This window comes from Rhagoletis zephyria, unplaced genomic scaffold, assembly GCF_001687245.7.
Source record: "Rhagoletis zephyria isolate East Lansing unplaced genomic scaffold, Rhagoletis_zephyria_1.1 Rzeph_scaffold_00061, whole genome shotgun sequence".
Taxonomy (NCBI): Eukaryota; Metazoa; Arthropoda; class Insecta; order Diptera; family Tephritidae; genus Rhagoletis; species Rhagoletis zephyria.
The window spans coordinates 137,134-158,396 of NW_016157145.1; the positions used below are offsets into that span (position 1 = coordinate 137,134).

Here is a 21,263-nt window from a genome sequence, read left to right on the forward strand (position 1 = left end):
GCTTAGGGTGTTACTACTATTATGTATTTATGTATTTTTTGCACCGTACTGCCTTATCACATTCCTTTTCAAAACCTTTTCTGTTCAAGAATATCTTTTCCAACTAGGTGGAGTACTAAATTTGTTTTCTATTGCATACTGAAGGTCTCATTGTGGTTCTTACTGTAATTGCCTGTGCCAGTTACTTACGAGGCATCTTGAGTAGTTTTTTCCGGAACAAAAAAGCGTGTTCGCTCTCTATCTTAACATATTGCAGAACTCAAGAAAAACGCTGATCATTTTTTCTCTCAGTTCTTTCAGCCTAAATTAATAGAGTTTTAAGGAGGTAAAAGTTTCCATAAAGCTTTCGAACAGTTAGATCAGTGTTCCGTGTACTATTTACTACTTTCTCTACATTCAATTTGTACAGCTGAGAGCGCTTTTAGGTTACATATGTATTAGGTGAATGATCGTAATTGGAGGCGATGTGGATTAGGTGCAAGTATTGAGTATAAAGAAATACAATTTCACTCCACTTACCCGTTATGAATCATCAGATCAGCATTGGCACGATCACCGTAGTGTATGAATATTTGCTCGCCAGCTTTGAAATCCGACTGAGCGGCGCTCTCCATCTCCTGTGTGCCAACATTGAAGAACGAAGTTACACGTCCTTGACGATGATTTGCCATATCCCAAAAGGGTATGAGCGCAGCAATGTTATCAGGTTGGTCTTGACTAGTATCGCCGCCATTGGCGGTGGCAGCATTAAGTGGACGAGAGCGTGGAATCATATTCTCGCGCGTCATCACGGTGGAGACAGCCCAGCTGAAAGGGATAACAAAAAAAGGAAAGAAATGAAAGTAAGTTAAGGTGATTTATTAGGGTGTCTAGGCAAAGGAGTGTTGCTTAAAAGCGAGCCCTTTTACAGTCCTTTGAGTTTACTAAGTTCCGACAAGCGCTTATCGTATAAATCCCTGCAAACAAACCGCAAAAATATGCGGCTAAGTAGAAAGCAAAGTTGACTGACAACGGTATTTTATTTTACCTTTCTCACGCGAGTTTTTTCATATATATTTTTTTAGCTTGTCTGCTGGCTGACCATTTGAGTGTAAATCCTCAGTAAACACCTTCTTCCATTAACTACAAAAGCTCTGCCGCTTGCCACTTTCACTTAACTGTATCTTCGACTACACTTACTGGCCGCAAGCAGCGCTGCCTACAAAACTGGGTCAGCCGCAAGTATGGCGGCTAAAGCCACAAAGCAACGGAAACAGGAGCGCCGCCAAAGCGACAAAGAGAATGCGAGAGATAAAGTGAATAAATATTTCTTTCAAAGTAAACGTTAAACGTATATAAAAGCCTCATTAAAAGCAGTTCACTTGTCTGTAGACTGGGAGTCTATGCTGCTGGGCGCCTAAAAGTAGGCAACACTGTACATAATTTCCGCGATTAAATTAATTAAATGGCGCATGAATTTTTCAATTAAAATGTAAAGAAAAGCCTCAAACCAAAAAAAAACATCGGGCACAATTCCGGAGAAACTTTAAATGCAAGGCAGGGAAGCACAGCGAGGTCGGTGGTAAACAAATGCGGTGGCGCGCGTACAAGCAGGCTGAAAGTCAACAACGGCGGCACACGGACGCTTCTTTTTAAATTTTTGCGCGCATGACATGCCTGGACTGAACGCGATACGCACAAAAGAAAGTTTCACTCATCTACTACTTCATCATCTGCGTCTTTGTCTAGTTCTTTTCTTTTGGGTTTCTTCTCGCATGGCTTGCCTCAACTCAGCCACATTGATTTATGGCATTGAAAATGCCGGCAGACTGTTTGCTCGGCTCTACTTGCGGGCGCAAACGGCACGCGCTTCGGCACTTCTCCGCTTAATTCTGTTTACTTTGAGCACACAATGCATACCTTAAGGCACGGCTTGGCGCGTGTGTAAGCGTTTTATTGTTGCACAAAATGGCTGTTCCTGCCTTATCTTTCCTGATTTTTGCTTTTAACTGCCCCCAACCACATTTTGCTTTCTTTCTTTTCTCTTTGCTTTTGTTTTCCCGCACTTTTTCTTTTTAAACTTGAGAAAGAAAATTTTCACTCACTTCTTACTGCCTGATTTATGATGCGAAAGTGTAGTTTTACTTCCGCACACAGACACACTCACATTCGGAACACTTATACATACGAACATACATAAAAAAATATGTAACAGTATTTTATTGCCGAGCGGCGTAAGAAAACACTTTTGAAAGGCATACTTTTAGGTAGTAAACGTGCAGCATAAAACTGTCAGGCGAGTTTTTTTGCCACTTTTTTTTGTTTTATTTTCTGTGATAGCAAATTCTCTTTTTTTTACATTAGCACCGCGATGATTTGTGGAAACGCTGAAAGGCGCGTGGCAGCGGAATTGAAAACAATTTGAATTTATATGTGACAGCAAATTTGTGAAGCATACTTTTTGGCATTGTGATAGCATATATGCCATGTGACGGTAAATGCACTGATTATAATTTACGGCATTGAGTTGGAAAATTTGGTATTGCGGAAATATGCCAATTTTTCGTGAAGGACATCATGAATATTTTATTTTTAAGTGGATTTCGAATATGAGAAATGTGAAAGACATTGGATTGCAACAGCATGAAATATTAGCCAAGAAAATGTACGGTCAAGTCCATATATTGAATTCCATGCTAGAATATCCTTATAATCCTGCCTATGGAATAGCATGATCAAGTGAGAAAATGCCACTTCTCTGACGGTTGAACAAAAATGTTGAGCATCTTCGTAACCGCGATAGGATTTTATTGGCAAACAGCTTCTTAATGGCATGTCTGCGCAAATGACACTTCGACGTTTCAGAGAAATTTCTTCCTCTTTATTCCCTCTCCTCTCTCCCCCTCTGTGTCTCTTCTCTCTCTCTCTCTCTCTCTCTCTCTCTCTCTCTCTGTCTCTTTCGCTCTTTTTGTCTATTTCGCTCTTTTTGTCTATTTCGCTCTTTCTGTCTATTTCCCTCTTTCTGTCTATTTCCCTCTTTCTGTCTATTTCCCTCTTTCTGTCTATTTCGCTCTTTCTGTCTCTTTCGCTCTTTCTGTTATTTATTTTTAAATAAATGTTTGGTATGTACTTTTATAGCTTATTATAAATTGAAAGCTGCTAAGAAATCGCGTTGATTTTTTATAATTTTTTTTCGGACGGTCTTATGCACTTTTTTTCATATAAAAAATTACTTTATATGGAAGAAAATGCGTGATACCGCCAGCAAAAAAATTATCAAAAGTCAACGCGACTCACAACGTCAAACTTCCTCTTGATTGTACTAGAATTTAAAATGCTACAAAACTGCATACCAAAAATACTTTAGAAATTAAAATTAAAATGCTTGGAGTTGGGATGAAAAGTTTGCGAAATTTGTATAATTTTGGTACAAAGTCTGAAACTTGCATTTATAGGGTACTTGTCAAAACCGTTCAAAATGTTGAGGTGCTATCGTTTTGTCGCGGGCTGTATAAAGAAGAGACTAACAGCCGGTTCCACCAGCAATTTAAATGGAAAATGATTTTTTATTTGCTGTCAATTTCCATAAATAAAATAATTTTTCACTTAAATTGTTTTCGTGAAATTGGCAATTGTCTTTCGACCTAACTACAAATACATATGTACTTAAAAAAATAATAATTTTATACTTAAATCAAGCCCAAATCAATAATTTTTGAAAATTAATACACGATTACTGATGTTTTTAGAACGTTTGCGACTGAAGTCATTTTAAAACTTTAAGAACGAAAAGTAAATAATTTAATCCAATTCGGATTAGTTTTTAGAACACAATTTTCTCTGAGTGTAAGTCTGCACAAATTTCTATTTATTTACAGAAAACCTATTATTTTCTAATAGATAATGGCCATAAAATTTACTATTGCAAAAATTATTTAATTAGGACTTTTTGCATAAATTTGCATTTGCATTTATGACAGTCAATTGTTTGTTGAATGCTAATTCATAAAATGTAGTTCAAATTCAAAATGGGCAAAATACTTGCTGCTACAGGCGATTTATGCCCTTAATTGAATATAAATGAACACATAAAGGACAACAACAACAACAACAACAACAGCAACGATAGAGCAATTATGAAAGCTTATAATTCAAAAGCGATACGAATTATGGAAAATGAATAACAAGAACCTAATTAAATATAGGTAAAATAGGGCAGAGGGGGAGGCGTTAATATGAGGAAGAGGTATGGAATGGCGGAGCGATGGCGAATATGTGCAAATTTAGTTAGTTAAACTATAAAGCGAAAGGAGGAAAAGTAAAAAAGTCATTTTAAGTAGGCCAAAAAATGTGTACATATGTATATGAGACTGGGAGTGTGTGCGCGCATATGAATAGCAATTAGATTCACTGAAAAACCGACAAACATAAATCATCCATAAATCCGTAATCAAGAGTCAACAAATGCAAAATTAATTATCACAAATACAAATACACAATTGCAAGTTAATCTCCATACAAACATATGTATGTATGTATACTTTTGTGAAATACAAATAGCACTCAGCGGCGATTGGCACAGCGCTTGAACCCACTCATACTCGTTCATACACACACACACACACACACACACACACACACACACACACACACAAAGTACACATACTTGAAATGCATTTATGAATATGAAATATTGAATATGAAAATGTTTATGAATATATGTAAATACGTTTGCTGGATTTGTGTTGCTAAAATTGTTTAGAGCTGAGCTTGTAGTGGTGCATATAAAATGTAGTTACGTATGTAAATGAATGCGCTGTGAAGAGGGCAAGCGACTTTGTGTAGCTTTTTATGGCACTTTAAGCTTGAATAGGAACCTGTATATATACATATGAAGCTTTGTGTGTGTGCGCATTCAAGTCGAGTGTAAATTACATAGAAATAAGTAAATAAATGAATCATGAAAACTTTTGCGAGCAACAACACAAGCAAATGCACGGCAAGTGTTGCAGCAAGCGGAAATCATGGCAGCACGTACGCGCCCATATACACATTCACATTGATACATGCATAGAAAGTGAAATGCACTGAAATATGATTTGTATAAATATGAATATATCTATGCAAATTGTGAATCAACTTGATACAACTAATGCCTGCACTTGCGCACTCACACACCTACAACGGCAGCAAAAGTTGCTACAAAGCTTATAATTTAATTAATCAGTGCGTGTTCGCGGAAGTGCTTGAGTTGAAAGTGTAAAAGCGGAAAAAGGAAGGTGAAATTTGGAAATTGAGTGAAAGAAATTTAAAAACTTAAATTAGAATGAAAAAAAAATGAATTGCATGAATTAATATTAAAAAAATTTACAAAATTTAGAATTTCAATATTTAGAATTTCTAAATTTACAATTTTAAATTTCAAAATTTAGAATTTTAAATTTAAAAATTAAGGTTTTAAAGTTTCAAAATTTTGAATTTCAAAATTCAAAAAAAAAAATGTTATAAAAATTTAATTGTTAAGTTTTTAAAATTTATTTATTTTTTCAATTATAAAATCTTTATTATGATTTATAAATTTGGATATATGTAGCCGAGTAGTTAGAGGTGGGTGCTACCACTCCTTATATAATAGTGCTATACACCAAATTGAGCAAGTGGGCTGGCACTCTGGCAAAAGAGCTCAAGCAACGACTATTCAAACGACTATTTTGGAAAAAAATAGTTAAAATTAAGAAATGGTTAAATAAACCATTTGGTATTATTATTGGCTGAAGGCAAACAAAAATATTGATTCTCATGAATTCTGTATGATTTCTAAGAAAAGTTGTTTCTTTCCCATAAAAAAATGCGCATTTGAGCCCTTTGAGCGACCTCTAAATATTTCAGATTTCCAAATAAAAAAAAAACCGGGGTATATTTTTTTCGGTACATAGCAATCCTAAAAGGTGAGAATTGAAATTCCGACTTTCCTTCTTTTTTTTTACCACCCTAATGTACATACATCCATACATATACCCATTAAGCATTTTATTTTTTAAATTTTTTCTGCAATTTTTTTAATATGTATTTTTACCTTGAAGTATTGCTTTAAAACATACTTTTTCATGATAAGAAATTTTACAATATTTCCGAATCTCGTAGTTAAAATAGAGCAATTTCGAATTAAAATTTTCAGAATAAATATTTCCACAATTACAAACTCCCATAGCAAAGCCATATTTCATTGCATTCTTTTAATTGCCGAAATCGACAATTTACTGTCGCATATCCGGCGCCAGATTTCCCTACAGATCGCCGAAAAGCTCAAACCACAAACTCTCCATGATAATGCCACGACGTGCAACAAACAAACAGTTTCCGGTCAATATCAGCCAGCACATAACCTGCAGAGAAGCGCACGCTGTTGAATAGTCCGTCCATAGAACGTAACATTGATTAAATATTTGCATTTTACGCGCAATTAACGCTTTCCCAAATTGCCAAAAGTTGCAACGCATTTGCATAATATGATTGCAAACTAATCAGGCGGGGTAGGAGGTTGAGTCACAGTGTGTTTTGCAAATGAGAATGAGTGTGGTGAGAATTTAGGTGGAAATTGCGTGCGAGTAAGTATAAATGATGTGAATAAGCGTTTGCGCCTGGTTGTAGGCAATCTATTTTGTTTGGTTCAGTGGAAAAGGGTAAACAGCAAGCTGTGAGGAGAGAGGAATGGAAGGAGAGTGGGGGCGTAAATTTCGCTGTTGTGGTGATCAATATTTTCGCACAAGTTCAGACATGTGTAGCATGCAACACACAAAATTAGTTTCAGAAATGAAAATTCAAAAATTTTACAGTTAAAATGCAAAATATTGTGTTAAACACATATCTACATACATATTTACAAATGCATAAATATATGTACGAATATGCCTTTCCAGCTAACTAAATGCGCACTTTAGCCCTCTCCAATGACATCAAAACCCAGCCAGCTGATCGCACTCGCCGCAGCGCCCAGCTTATCCGACCACAGAGCTGCTGCTCTTCGACACTTTCACACACCCACACACACACACACATCAAACACACAAATATGGTGCTATTGTTGGCTGCGGTCAGTTGCTGATTTCCGCTACCTGCTAAGCCGCGCTTTACAGTTTGGCATTTCCGCATGGACAACAAAAATTTTCACCGATAACGGATGTTGTGGCCAGCGATAGAAAATTTTGTCAAAAATCTAATACCAATTTAATAACGAACGAAATATATTAGATTCGCTAGAAAAGTAGTGAACGGAGAAGGAGATGAGGGTGGAGGTGGAAGTGGAGTGTTATCGAAAGTTCGTGTGAAATTGATGCCAGCAGGAGCAACGCGTTTGAACTTAGCCGTGGTTAGAGAGCGAAATGTTTTGTGCTGTGTTGTGTTGTTTGTTGGTGTGAGGCAAATAAATAGAAATGAAAATGTTTACCGAGCTGAAAATCAATATTTGCACGCGTCGCAATGGCAATTTAATTAAGAACTTAAAGTTTTATTTTTGCCGTAGAGATTTTGTGGATTTTGCAAGCGAAGCGAGCTGGATGTAGCGCAGCGATACGGCAGTTAAAATTATTTGATGTGAATATTGAATTTTTGGTTGTTCGTTCATTCGATCTGGCGGGCTTAATATGGATGAACAAATTGATATTTTTATGATGACAGAAAATTGTGAAAAATACGTCAAATATTTATTGAAATATTTATTAAAATATTTATTGAAATTGCAGCAAGATTAAAATCATTTTGAAATATCGGAGTATTAGACATAACTCATTTATTTTGAAATGTTTGAAATCTATGATGATTTCGTTTCTACCAAAAAATGTGCCTTATTTGCCTTACAAGAGTGTGACATTTTAAGAAACGTTCTCACCCTTTGCCTTTAATTTAGAGTCGAACAGGAAAGAGAAAAGGGCAATCAAAAGGCGACATTTTTTGGTAGAAACGAAATCACCATTAAAGGCAAACAAATTTAATATTGAAAGCCCTGAGAAGGGATTTTTTTAACTTGTAGTCTTTGAAATATTTCTTGATTTGATATTAGCTATAAATTCAATTTACAAAATTAAATTTGAATTTTGATAAAATTTTATTTTTTATTTACAAAGCTTTAAAATGAATTAACAATTTATAAAAATTTTTAATTCTTTATAGAAGAAAAACTTTATTAACTATTTATTTTTTAGACTTTAATTATTCTTAATTTTTCAAACAATTATGGAAAAAATAAGTCATTCAACATTATGTTCAAAAAAATGTATACATAGCTATGTCAAACAATTTTAACAAAAAATTTTTTTGTGAATATTTAAAAAAACAATGTTCTCTTGTTTTTAATACGGTATAAAAAATCAACGATGAAAAGCCAATCCTTTTTGTTTTTGTTCTTAGCATGTGTTTTGCAGATATCGCTAATTAAATTTAAATTAAATTAACTTCAATTAAAAAAAAAATCGAAGGTTTTATTTTTTCGCAAAATAAAAAGCATAATATTACTTAACGGTAAAGTATGTGTGGTCTCACAGACCAGCATCAATAGTTATGTGTGTTTATCTAAGCATAAAGGGTTAAAAATACTAAACAAATTTTGCGTTTTACACTTTTAATTTGAGGATAATTTATTCTTCACAGTTTCTAAGTTTTTCACAGCAGTGAAATTTGTTGAAATATGTTTTCCAATCATTCTTTTATTAATTTTGGCTAATTTTAAAACTAACTTTTATAAGCTATTTAACTTTATTTTATTTTAAATTTTTTGTATAATTTTGATTTTTTGTTTGTCTTTCTGATTTCTTTGTTTGTTTTTCCTTATTATTCTTTATATCTTAATTTTTTTCAATACAGTTTTTCATCTTAATTTTTCGCTTGTTATTTAATTTTTATTTAATTTTTTTTAATTGCTTTTATTCATAACCCTGTTTTCATGTTTTTAAATTCTTTTTTCTCAATTCAAAATAGCTTCTGTCAACATCAAACAAATTTTATGAATTTACGGTCTTTAAAAATCTGTTAAATAAAATTTAAAGCCGCCGATACAAAGGCTACAAAGTGCTTTCCTTGAACTAGTTCCCTACTCTTTGCACAAAATATTAAATTTTTTCTATGCCCTTTCCCTCTTGCTTTGCCAAGAATTCGACCGTAAAAATTTCTATTTGGTACAAAAATCACTACAATTATAAGCAACAAGAAAAAACACGTGCCCTTAAACGCTTAAGCAAACACTTTTTAAAACTTTTCGAACGCAACACAAACAACAACCAAATAGTTTTCGGCAATACCAACGCGAATGCCAAAATTTCCAGCAAGTTTTCGTCGGGGTAGATCTCATAATCAAATTAACCGCAAAATTTCATATAAAAACTTTTGCACGCCACACGCATAGCAGCGACCCAGCAGTAGTAGTCAAAAAGGCAAAAGGGAGAGAGAGAAAAGGAACGAGGGACAAAAACAACTATTAAGCGTGGTTATGCGCGCACAAATATGAAAACAAAAATTAGAATAAACATTTATCGCACAAAATTTTTCACATTATTTTATTTTCAAATTTGCTTTGAGAACTTTTGTTTAGCCTTTTCTGAGAGCTTTGGGAAAATTTGTACTATGCCAAACCAGCCAGCGTAAAAGCAGAAGAAGAAGCTGTTTGCGGTCTACACCGCTAATTAAAGTGGAACAACAATGGCGGAAAAAAGCGCAGCGGTAGCGGCGGACAAAGAGCCGAAAAACTTTGCAAGTAGCGCGACAGCAGATAAAGCGTTGAATGTAGTTTGGGGGGTAAAATCTGGCGGGAGAATGGATTGAAAAGTTTGCTGGGCGGCAGGCGGAATTTCATGTCAATGAAATTAAAGGCCTAAGCAATAGACAAGAAAGCGTGCTCAGCGGGTGATTATGTTGCAGCGAAATGAGCAAAAAAATATCTGCACTATGCGGCAGCAGAATTAGTTCGAGAACGCAAAGTGCAAGGAAAACGGCTTGCAAGTACTTATGGAATTTACAACTTGCTGCCTATTTCTTCCAGCGCGCGCGTATTTTCCACCCCGGCACGATACTCAAACGTTACTTCACACTCTCCACAGCCATGCAGCTGTGCTTAGTGCTTTTATTTCTAGTTTCGCCTTGTTCCATTTTTTTTTTTCTTTTTATTTCTTTTATTCTGCGCGTTGTTCATTCTCATGTTTGGTTACTCCTTCGCCGTTGTTGCTCCGAAAGTTTGATATGTAAAGATGCCAAAAGCACAGGCGGCTGGCCGCAAGCATATGAGCCAAACGGCCGACCAACAAAAGGCAAGGCAAGCCAGCTGCAGGCGGTCGGTTAGACAATCGCAAGCAGTGCCTGGAAAAGAAGAAAACAGCATGATAAATTTGTAGTAGGTATGCACGATGATAATGCACAAGAAAGCAGGAAGAATAGCTGAGAGGTGAATAGTTAGCAGTGCAGTGCATTGTCTAGAGAAAATCTTTGCAAAGCTGTAACTTGAATAATGAAACGCTGACCCAAATTAATGTCGCTATTGAGGCGTGTATAAAAGGGGTTAATGACTGCATAGCTGAATTGGTAGGAGCGAATTGGAAAGGGACGAAAGGCAGGATTAGAAAATTTATAAAAGAAAATTTTCTTCTACTTCAGGAAGTTTAGCTCAGTTCTTAGTAGAAAAAAAAATAGATAATAAAGCAAGTCCAACGGCACCTGGTTTTTCTCGCAGCTGTCACAACTCTGTCGATTTAATGAATCTTGTTCGTAAACCATTTTATAATTTGTTTTATCAAAGGATTTATAACTGGGTTTTCAGGGTCTATACAAAATATCACTACCAGCGGATTCTTCCCCATTCGAGTTTTCATTTGTCGACCATTTGACCTTTTTTTTGGGCAAAAGATATAGGACTTTTACGCGACTTACCTTAAAGCTTGAACAGACGGCATGCGTTGATCCGGATTAACTCGGACTTAATTCGGATCAACTGCAGTTAATTCCCGAGTTGATCCGGATCAACGCTGCCGTCTGTTTATGCTTTTAGCCTTCTACAGCTTCAGTCAGCTTGCTAGGGAGTATCTCTTTAGAGTGCAGTTACCTTGCAATGGAACTAAATATGTATATGTATTTTAACCCCCTTCGCCCCTTTAAGACTATTTTGTTGATAAGATCTGAGAATTTTACACGATTTACGTAAGCTTTCTTACAGCTTTCATCTTTTAGCCAGGAAGTACCATTTAACAGCGTGCTTTTGAATTAACTACAACCGACACCTCAACTTAACGGCTTTTTGCCGAAATGTTGCGGGAGCTTTCACAACATTTGCAAGCTTTCATGATTGACCATTTGATATAGACGCTTGCTAAGTTTTGAAACGCTCTCACAAAAAAAGGTTCTATCCAGCCAATAACGTCTCAGAAAAATTATAAAAGTTTCTTAAGCTTTTTTTGTATAAAACAAGTGAGAGCTTTCCCAAATTTTATGAAAGCATGCTATAACTTTCATGTAAGCTTTTTTTAAAAAAGTCATTTCGTGACTTTGTGGAATTAAGGACTCAACCTCTCCATTAATAAAATGCTGTCAAGTTGTTGCGTAAACGTAGTGAAAGCTTTCACGCAGTGGCTCCCATTTCAGCTCTATAAAAAATGTAGCTGCATGGTTCTTCATAACAACGACTCAACCTTTCATTAAGTAAAGAACTCGTAAAGCTTTTTTGCCTAATAAAAGTGGAAGCTGGCGAGCTTTTGTCAGTAGTGAAATCGTTTTCCCCTCGGGAATCGCTAAAGTGCTTTATCGAAAATTTATTCATTCCCATTGAGTTCATCAAATAAATTGAAATATTTCTCTTCCTACTTTCCTACGAACGTTTGTCACAATGGTGTCAACAAAAACTAATCAATCGCAAAATATTTAGCGCAACACAAGTAATACATCAACGCGGACAAAGTTTCAAGCAGCAACTACTTCACTCCAATGTGCGGTGAAAGCAACCACCTCCATTGCCACTCCCCTGCCAATACAAGAAGAGCGCTCAATATGCAAATGGGAACAATCAAAATGCAAAAAATGAAGGCACAGCTCGCACACAATGGACATGAAAATGCAAATGGAAAAATTAAAAAAAAATAAATAAAAAAAACAGAAAATCTGTAAAAAATGAGAAACAACTGCAAAAGTTGCAGCGACATAAAAGCGTATATTTGAATGCAAAACAATGCAGCGTGAGAGGTGAGATGGCGACGAAAACAATAACAAAACAAGGGGTATGCAAATATGGGGCAAACAAGTGCAGGTGTCATGTCAGCAGTGCGAAAAAATAACAAAAAATAAAGGAAGCGAAAAAGGATGAGATAAGAAAAAATGGCGGCAAAGCCATGGCATGCCTTGCCGTGCGAAATATTTGACACGCATACATGCATGATATTTTTGCCGTTACTAGCCCAAGGCGCACTATGGCTGGCAACCGCCTCAGCTTCGGGCCTGCTCGCGCTCGCTCCACGCGGCTCTAAGCGGGTCACAGGTGATTGATTTGATGGCTTTGGGCCACACTTGTTGGCGTATTTTTTATGCCTGCTACGCTTCAATGGCAACGGCCGACTGCACGGCAACTGTTGCGGTGATGTTGCAACGTTGCATTGAGAGCAAGAAAAAATTTGCTGTGCGCACTTTTTTCGGTGGTAGACATGGATAGTTTTCGTGTTTTTTACAGGTTTTTTTTTTTTACTTTTCTCCACGCTTTTCGAAAACATTTGTTTAACAGCTACGCGCTTATCCTCAAGCAGCAAAAGTAAAAGCGCTTAGCAATGCATTATTTTAGTTGAATTTGCAAATGGGAGGAAAAGTGGTAGCATAAAGAGGACTAGATAACAAAAGATAGCACAAAAAAATTGCATTAAAATGCAGCAGCTGCCTCTGAAAGCTGCTACTAAAATACTATTCATGTACTTTGTCACTTGGCTGCACATTCACTTTCAGCGCAGCAAAGCTCAGCGCCACTCACACTCAGCTCGACTAAATTCTTCTTCTGCTTCTATTCTTTTCGCTGCTTGTGCATTCCGCTCAGCTTTGCACTCGCTTACACTGTCACACATATAACTCACAGTTGACATTTCGATAAAATCTGTCAGCTGTGCATTTGAAATGTACCAAGCGTAGTGGCATTTTAGGCGTAAGCATTTACAAATTTGCAATTCCTTTTTGTGAAATTTGAGCGTGTGTGTGTGGAAGTGCATGGATGCATTCTTATTTTTTCTTTTCTTTAAGCAAATTGAAGTGTCACTCAGCGGATTTTATTTTAAGTTTAGCATAAAAGAAATAATGTGGCAAAGCGAGTGGATTTGTTTGAAATTTTCTGAATTTTTTTTATTATTTCTAGAGAATTACACAAATTTAAAATTTTGCTCGAATTTTGCAATTTTTTTTATTTTTAATTTCGTTTTAAATTTTGTGAACCATTTAAAACTTTTTCTCAAAACTAAATTATTATTTTTTTGAATTGGTTTCGAGGTTTCTCTACAATTTTTACAATTATGTTTTCCCAGTAGGAAAAAATAGTATACATATAGTATGACAAAAACTTATGTCCTGGGAAACATTAAAACTTAAAGGAGCTCAAATAAAACATTTCAGTAAATAGTACGAACTTGTAAAGGTTAAAAATGATATTTTCCTGAGCAGAGTTCAGTAAAAAAAATGTCTTCTGTTAAAAAAAATATTATGGAAAATAATAAGAAAAACCTGCGAAATTCTTATTGGTTTAAGAAATCAAATATTTTTAATAATAACTTAAAATAAAAAAATGTATACTTAAAAAACTAAATAACAAAATACAAGAAAACTTGTGAGAAAGTTAAACTGCAGATTTCACCAGCAATTTAAGTGAAAATTGATTTTCGCTTCTGTCAGTTCTCATGTTAAATTTCAAAAAAAAAAAATAAATAAATAAATCATTTCCCACTTAAATTGCTGTCGCGAATTCGAAAGAAAATTTTGCTAAAAATAATAAAATTTGTATGGAGGTTTAAGATTTTTTATGTAGTTACAGTAAATAAATAAATTTAAATTTACGCAGTAAAACTATGTTCATTGAAAATCTAAAAAAATATTGCTTGGCTTTTTTTTTTGATAAAAAATAAAATAATTCCGGTGTAAAAACAAATCGTCAAAATTACTAACAATAAATTATCTTAACAAAAGCTCGTTACAACCAAAACTCTTGAAATTTTTTGTCTGAAAAAAAAAAACATTTTTAAAATTTCATATGCTAAAAAAAAACAAATCATAGAAAATCTGTAAAAAAAAAACTTTGCTTTTATAAAAAATACAAAAAAGTAAAAAGCTATTTGGTTATAGTTAGAATAATCGTGTAAAAAGGAAACAAAAAACTTAAATTTATTTTTTTTTAAATATGTATTTCTTTATTCTGTGTAAAAGACTAAATTAGGAAAAATGGTTTGTTTGCTTACAGAAATTTAAAAACAAAAAAAAACATGAATATTTTGCTCTAAATTTATTTGTTTGAAAAACTTCATAAAAAGTATGACTTGAAACACAGTTCGTGAAAAATCTTTTTCTATACAAATCAAAAAAAATTAAAAAAAAAGTTTCAATTAAAAATTAAAAAGTAAAAACAAATAAAATAAAATTAAAATGAAAAAAAATTCAATGCTATTGGGTTTGGAGCTTTTTGGCCGGTTATATTGAATAAAACAAGTGTTTGCTTCTTCTCCTACGCGTTTCGACGCATAAGCTAGACGCCAAACACAACAAGAGTACCACAGCATTAGCGCAACACCTGACGGAAAACAAACATACAGCTGATTTTGACAATGCAAAGGTTTTGGACGTGGAGAACAGAACGAGAAGAAGGATGACATTAGAAGGGTTGCGCATACAACAAAAAATAACTGAAGCAATGAACTTCAAAGAAGACGTAGATAATATAAACTGTGCATATGCGACTGCAATTACACACAATGTCTGAGGTTTGACGATGAAGGATGTGCAGTGTTGTTTAACGTGTCTTAATGTTTTAAATATGTTTAATTTATGTTGTGATAATTTTATTGCTTAATATTAAAGTAAGTGTAATTAGTGTTAAATTATTTTGTATTGTCTTATTTGCTCCTTGTAATAATTATTCGTTATTATTATGTTTTTCGTATTTATAAATATATAGACTCCCTGAAGAAGACGCGAATATGCGTCGAAACGCGTAGGAGAAGAAGCAAACACTTGTTTTATTCAATATAACCGGCCAAAAAGCTCCAAACCCAATAGCATTGAATTTTTAACCTTGGCCCACGGAAAATAATTCTAAAAAAAATTAAATACTCAGACTTTTTTAGTAAACAATTTTTTTTTTTACCAAATCAGTTAAAACCGCATATGTACATATATATTTTTTTATCGTTCAGCACGCCGCAGGCAAACAGGAAGAAATTCACTGACAGACGACAAATGCACTCAATTCACAACGCATATTCTCTCAATAACGTCACTCAATCAATTGTGGGAATTAGAGGTATACGCCGCCGGGCCACGCCGCCGCCGCCGCCGTTTTTTGTCATTTCTCACGCGCCGCCGCCGAGTTACGAAAATATCGGCGCGGCGGCGGCGGCGGCGGCGTTCGGCGCCTAGGGAATTTTGTACAAAATTTTCATGTTGTATGCACATTGAAATACATCGTTTGAAGGAACTAAATACTACTCGTATAAAAGCACTATTTTACGAAATGAAAATTACATTTTTAAAAGAAGTTTTTTTGGCATAATTTGGGCCACTGAACATTTAAAAAAAAAGCGTAACTCAGAAAAATATATAGGTAACATGTTTTTCGATCGACAGCGTTTATTACAGTTAAATTAGGGTCGAATAGGGTAGAAAAGTTTTTTTCCTAAGTAGTGGTCAAACCCCAGGAAGGTTTTGCTCCCGCGCATCGCAATATTTTCTACACAGAGTTGAAGTCCCCCTTTTTGGTAAAAATTATCTACTATTATTTTGCATTACATTCTGTTCTCCTTAGAAAAATTTGACACTTAATATATTATTGGAAATTTAACTATTTATGAGCCATTTTTCAAACAGTGGGTCAAAAAGGCCCGTTGTGGTGGGAGTTGATGGGTTAAACTTTTTGAAAAAAGTAAGCCAACCTTATTTTCAATATATAACCCGCAAAAAATCGTAAGAACTCCGTAATTTAACATAACGGTTGAAAACTTATTGCAAAACTTTATTGATAGCGACATAAATTGCCCCAATAACTTAACCTTTAAATTTTTTTATTTCTTTAAATTGAAATAGTACATACGCATTTTTAGAGTACATAGAGATGTATGTATATTAGGGTGCCCATCGAAAATCGTTTTTTTGTACCTTAGTACTACATATTTTCAAATTGTGGAAATTATCGATGGTCAAAATTTAAAAAATTCATTGAAATTCAAGCAAAAATAGTCTCTCAAAAACTCATGAATCTAGAAAATCGTATTTTCTGACCTAAATCGACAGGCCGCGACCTCTAAATGGCCTTTAAAAAATCTATAAAAATAGGCAATAATATTTCTCATAAAAACGAATCAAATTAGACCGTACGTCTTTAAATTTTCAAAAAAAATCATTTTCAATGGGAAACCTAATGTATATACTATATAGACTTTCTTCTGTTCGCCCATCCATCAGCAAAAGTCACTCAACATTTGAATTCAATGACTGAATTAAATAGAATTATAATCTGATGGCATGATGAGATTAGAAGCCTCATGGCTCTTTGGACTCTACCTTATGGGCAGTAGCGCCGGCGTTTCCAGACGCGCCGGCGTCGCCGCCGCCGCCGATTCTTTTTGAAGTTGAACACGCCGCCGCCGCAAAGCCTGTCGGCGTAAACCTCTAGTGGGAATGCATTGAAAACTGAGCTGTCAAAATAAATTGCAACGCTGTGCTGATAGGCGAGGTTAACTAACGGTTGATAAATGTACTAAAATAGACGATTGTAACTACACACATACATATATGTATGTATGTATATATATTTTTTTTTTTCAGTGGAAAAATCAATTCTGCAAAAAATACGGTTTTAGTCAATCTTTCGCTCCTCCCCTCTTTTACAGGGTTGTCAGCACTTTGCTTGCTTTCACATTCGCCGAAATTCAATTTCGTTTACCATTGAATATATGTAAATACCGTTAAGCAACAAATCAAATATGGGCTTGTGACTCTACTAAGAGGACTATTTTATTTGTATTTGTATAAAAGTGCGCTGTTGACATTTTGAGTGTCGATGGCATTTACGGTTCGCCGAATTTGAAGTTGTGATTTTACAGTTCATTTTCAGAGAGTATGCTGGAGATTTAGTACGCTGAATTTAAAAAAAAAAATCAAATGAACTCTTTTATTTTAAGGATCGCTTTCTTAAAGCGCGAATGCTGGTTTGGTCGAGCTGGCGCCGACGATTTGTGTGTGTGTGCGTATGTGTGGGACTAAGTAAAAAGTTTAGTGCGAATTCGCAATGTGATTGATGTCAGTCTATGACTTTTGCGGTACTTGGCAGTGCAATCTAAAAAAGTAAAAGTATGTATGCATATGAGTAATTTTTATAAGCATATCAGCATGCGTTGGTCAATCAGAATACTAGCTTTGGCGTGCTAGCTCATCAATCAATGCCATGTTGCTGTTCTTCGTTGTTTTTTTTTAGTTTTTTAATTAAAATTTGTTTCAATGAAGTGTACGCATTATGCGCGCTAAATAAAGGCAAAAGTGCACAGAAAAAATTTCATAAAAATAACAAAAAATTTCATAACAAAACCAATGATGCCGCCGTACAAATATCGATAAGTTTTTTATGAGGATACCCATAGTGATATCGATATCAATGCGGGTAAAAAAAATACTATGACAGTATCATAGATATGTATGTACATTAGGGCGGGTCGAAAAACACAAAATAACTGATGTATAGGTATTTAATCTTTTATTCTTGAAAAGAAATCCTGGTGCTCCCGACAATTTCTTCATTCTGCGGAATGAGCGTCAAAAATTGAAAATAAGAGTGGGAATGTCAATTTTTCAAATTTGTACAACGACTTTTGTACACCGAATCCGGAACTTGTTTCCTATCATAACATCATAAAAAAAATTGGGAAAATTAAAAGTAAGTAAGATCAATATTTTAATACTTAATTTTTTTAGTTTATTCCAACATTGATGTAACTTACTTTTATTTTGATCAATTTATTTTTTTATGATTTTATGATAGGTACACAAGTCGTAAAAATTTAAAAAAATTGGTATTCCCACTCTTATTTTAAACTTCTCAACATCATTCCGCAGACTGAAGATTATGTCGCAGATAATCAGGATTTCTTTTCAAAAATAAGGGATTAAAATAGCACCCGTAGCACCCTATACAATTTTCGTATCAAGCATTTTGTGTTTTTCGACCCGACATTAGGACATGCGTAGATCGATAACAATGTGGGAAAAATCAGCATCAATAAAATCGATAAAACTATAGAAAGCAATATCAGTAGAAACATATATCGATAACAACATGGGGAAAATAACAATAGCAATATTTAATAAATATCGATAAATAATTGCAAAAATATCGATACAATGCCAATCGATATGTTAGGGACAGTAAATATGACAATATTAAATATTTTGAAGAAAAAATTTTAATTTTCTTATCAAATATTTTCAAAAATTAAAAAAAGATAAGAAATTATAACAAAAAACCCGAAAAATTATAAATGGTAGGTAAGATATTTGAACAATTTTAATTTAATGTTCGTATTAAAAGCAACATCATAAAAAATTTAATTTGAAAAGTGGCAACTCTACACACAATTTTAGTTTGATACATGTTTAAAAAACATAATAAACTTCAATTAAGAAGTCACAACCTTATTCAAGACTTTTTCTGGATTAAACTATTTCAGAATATAAACAAAATTACTAAAAATTTTAAAACGGAATCAGTTCATACATTTTTTGAATTAAAATTTTTAATTTAATTTTTTAATTATATTGTTAATTTTTGCCTTTAAACCTATCTATAAAAAATAATTTTTCACTTAAATTGCTTTCTTGAAACCGGCAGTAAGATTAGGAAAACATTAAAATGTAATTATGAAAAATTTTAAGTATCTAAAATATTGAAATAAAAAGAGATTATGAATTTGTAAAATTGAAAAAAAAATTAAGTAATAGTAAATTAAAAAATAGAAATTTCAACAATATACAATATATAACAAAACGTAAACAACAAAAAGGTTAAAAAAAAGCAATATTCTAAATAAAAATACAATTTGCCTAACGAATAAGGCTTTTTTAATACATTTTAGTATTTACCAATTTTCGAGGCAAATTACCCTCAAGCTCACTTGCCTCAAAGTCTACTACTACGAAAGCCAGCAGCATAGCATGCCTCTCCTTGTACGCAATTATCTCTCTACCCCAGCAATCAATAAATTTAATATGAAAATCGCTTTTTGCAAGCAATTTGAATTATGATTTTTGCCGGTCAAATAACCATTAACAACCAGCCATCCCCAAGGTCCAATTCACCTAGCTAACTAGCGAGCAAGTGAGCACTTCTCGTCAGAGCTCACACCCTCGCAGCCCACATTCAGAAGCAAATTTCTATTAAAGCGAACGGCCAAAGGCTTTAGTCTCCACTTAAGTGAAATGGAAATAATGCTTAAGTGTATTGGTGAGTAGTGTACCGTTACTAAGTGGAAAGATTACAAAAATAAATAGTAACAAATTCGAGTACTGAGCAACAAACAGTACAAGTAAACAATAAACTAAGTCGAGATACAACGAAAAATGACGGCAAATGCCTGAGGGAAATCGAGGAAATGTATTTTCTATATTCTATAAATACATATTTACACACATACCTACAAATATATTTATAGGTATGAAGTGTATAGTCGAAACATGTGGGAGTATGCTAACAGATCACTTACCAACAGGGATGCACTCACCGTGTGGGGGCGAGATGCAATTGTGCTCCAGAGAGTGGGGGTAGAACCCGAACATCACCTCTGTTTTACTTGCAAACAATGTAGGATGAAATACTTAATTTGTTACACATATAGTATATGTAGTATGCTGCTGCAATACTTCCGCAATCAATTCGCTACCAAACAGCGCGCTGCAAAGCTAGTGAAGCAGTGAGGAGTTAAGAGTGAGTAGAGTGAGTGAAAAAGTAGTGGCTGAGTGGGTGAGTGCGCAGAGGCGGGTTGTGATGTACATACTACACACATACATACATACATAGCGACTCAATCAATCAACAAATAGTTAAATGCATTTCATATTCACACGTCTACGCACAAGCGAGTGGGGCGAGGTTGAAGAAAGGCAGCGGATAAGTAGTTACTCGTAGTTGCGTTACAGATATCTATCTGCTTACACAAAGATGCTATGTAGTAGAGAGGAACAAAAGCTGATTGAGTGAGCAGTGAATGGAAAATGATGGAACAGATTTGAGCAGCAGGGGAGATAGAGGAAGATTGTTTCGTATTGACTGGAGGGATTTTATTCGCATGAATGATAAATAATTGCATAAAGTAAGTGTCTTGAGAAGCTAAAGGCAGCTTAATTAAACCGAAGCAAAGGCTTTTGTGCGTTTGCGTCTGCTGAAATGGAAATTTAAAAAATAATGATGTCGAATGCTATTGGATGGGAAATTAAAGGCAATTTTTCATATACAAATAATCGATATTAGCAATAATGGAAAAATAATATAAATTACGATAAAATTTCTGACAGCAAAAATAAAACCTATAAAGATGAAGACATGTATAAAGTTAACTATTTCAATATCGATAACGCTATTAAAATCGAGAAGTTATTTAAATAGGTAAAGTTATAATAATCGATAACATTGAAACAAAATTTATGGTTAAAAATCGATAGCAATTTATAAAATTCAATTACATGTGAAAAAATCATTCCCGTAGAGAAACGATTGCTGTATATAATATATAAATAATATATAATATATATAATTTTTCATATACAAATAACCGATATTAGCAATAATGGAAAAATAATATAAATTACGATAAAATTTCTGACAAGCAATTAATAAAATTCAATTACATGTGAAAAAATAATTCCCGTAAAGAAACGATTGCTGTATATATATCGACAGCTACAAATATATACATATATACACTTTCAATAACGCTATAACGATAAAATTATCGATAACAATTATATTGCTAATTGCCATACCGTTGACATTTTCGTCAGCGATAACATTCCTGATAACGATATCAATATCGATA

The 21,263-nt window shown here is 34.0% G+C and overlaps 2 protein-coding genes across 3 annotated transcripts in view; one reads left to right on the forward strand and one right to left on the reverse strand.

Moving 5' to 3' along the window:
- LOC108370045 (cell wall protein DAN4) overlaps positions 1–21,263 on the forward strand; it is a 104,079-nt gene that overhangs the window by 78,679 nt on the left and 4,137 nt on the right. The window lies entirely within an intron of this gene.
- The window catches only part of Setd3 (SET domain containing 3), a 29,667-nt gene that overhangs the window by 1,614 nt on the left and 6,790 nt on the right, over positions 1–21,263 (reverse strand). For both annotated transcript variants that reach the window (XR_001848590.1, XM_017625291.1), the window contains exon 2: positions 520–807. Coding sequence is in view for 1 of the 2 variants with exons in the window: in XM_017625291.1 (XP_017480780.1) it covers positions 520–807 (288 nt within the window). In the remaining variant the exon portion in view is untranslated. The remainder of the gene's footprint in view (positions 1–519; positions 808–21,263) is intronic.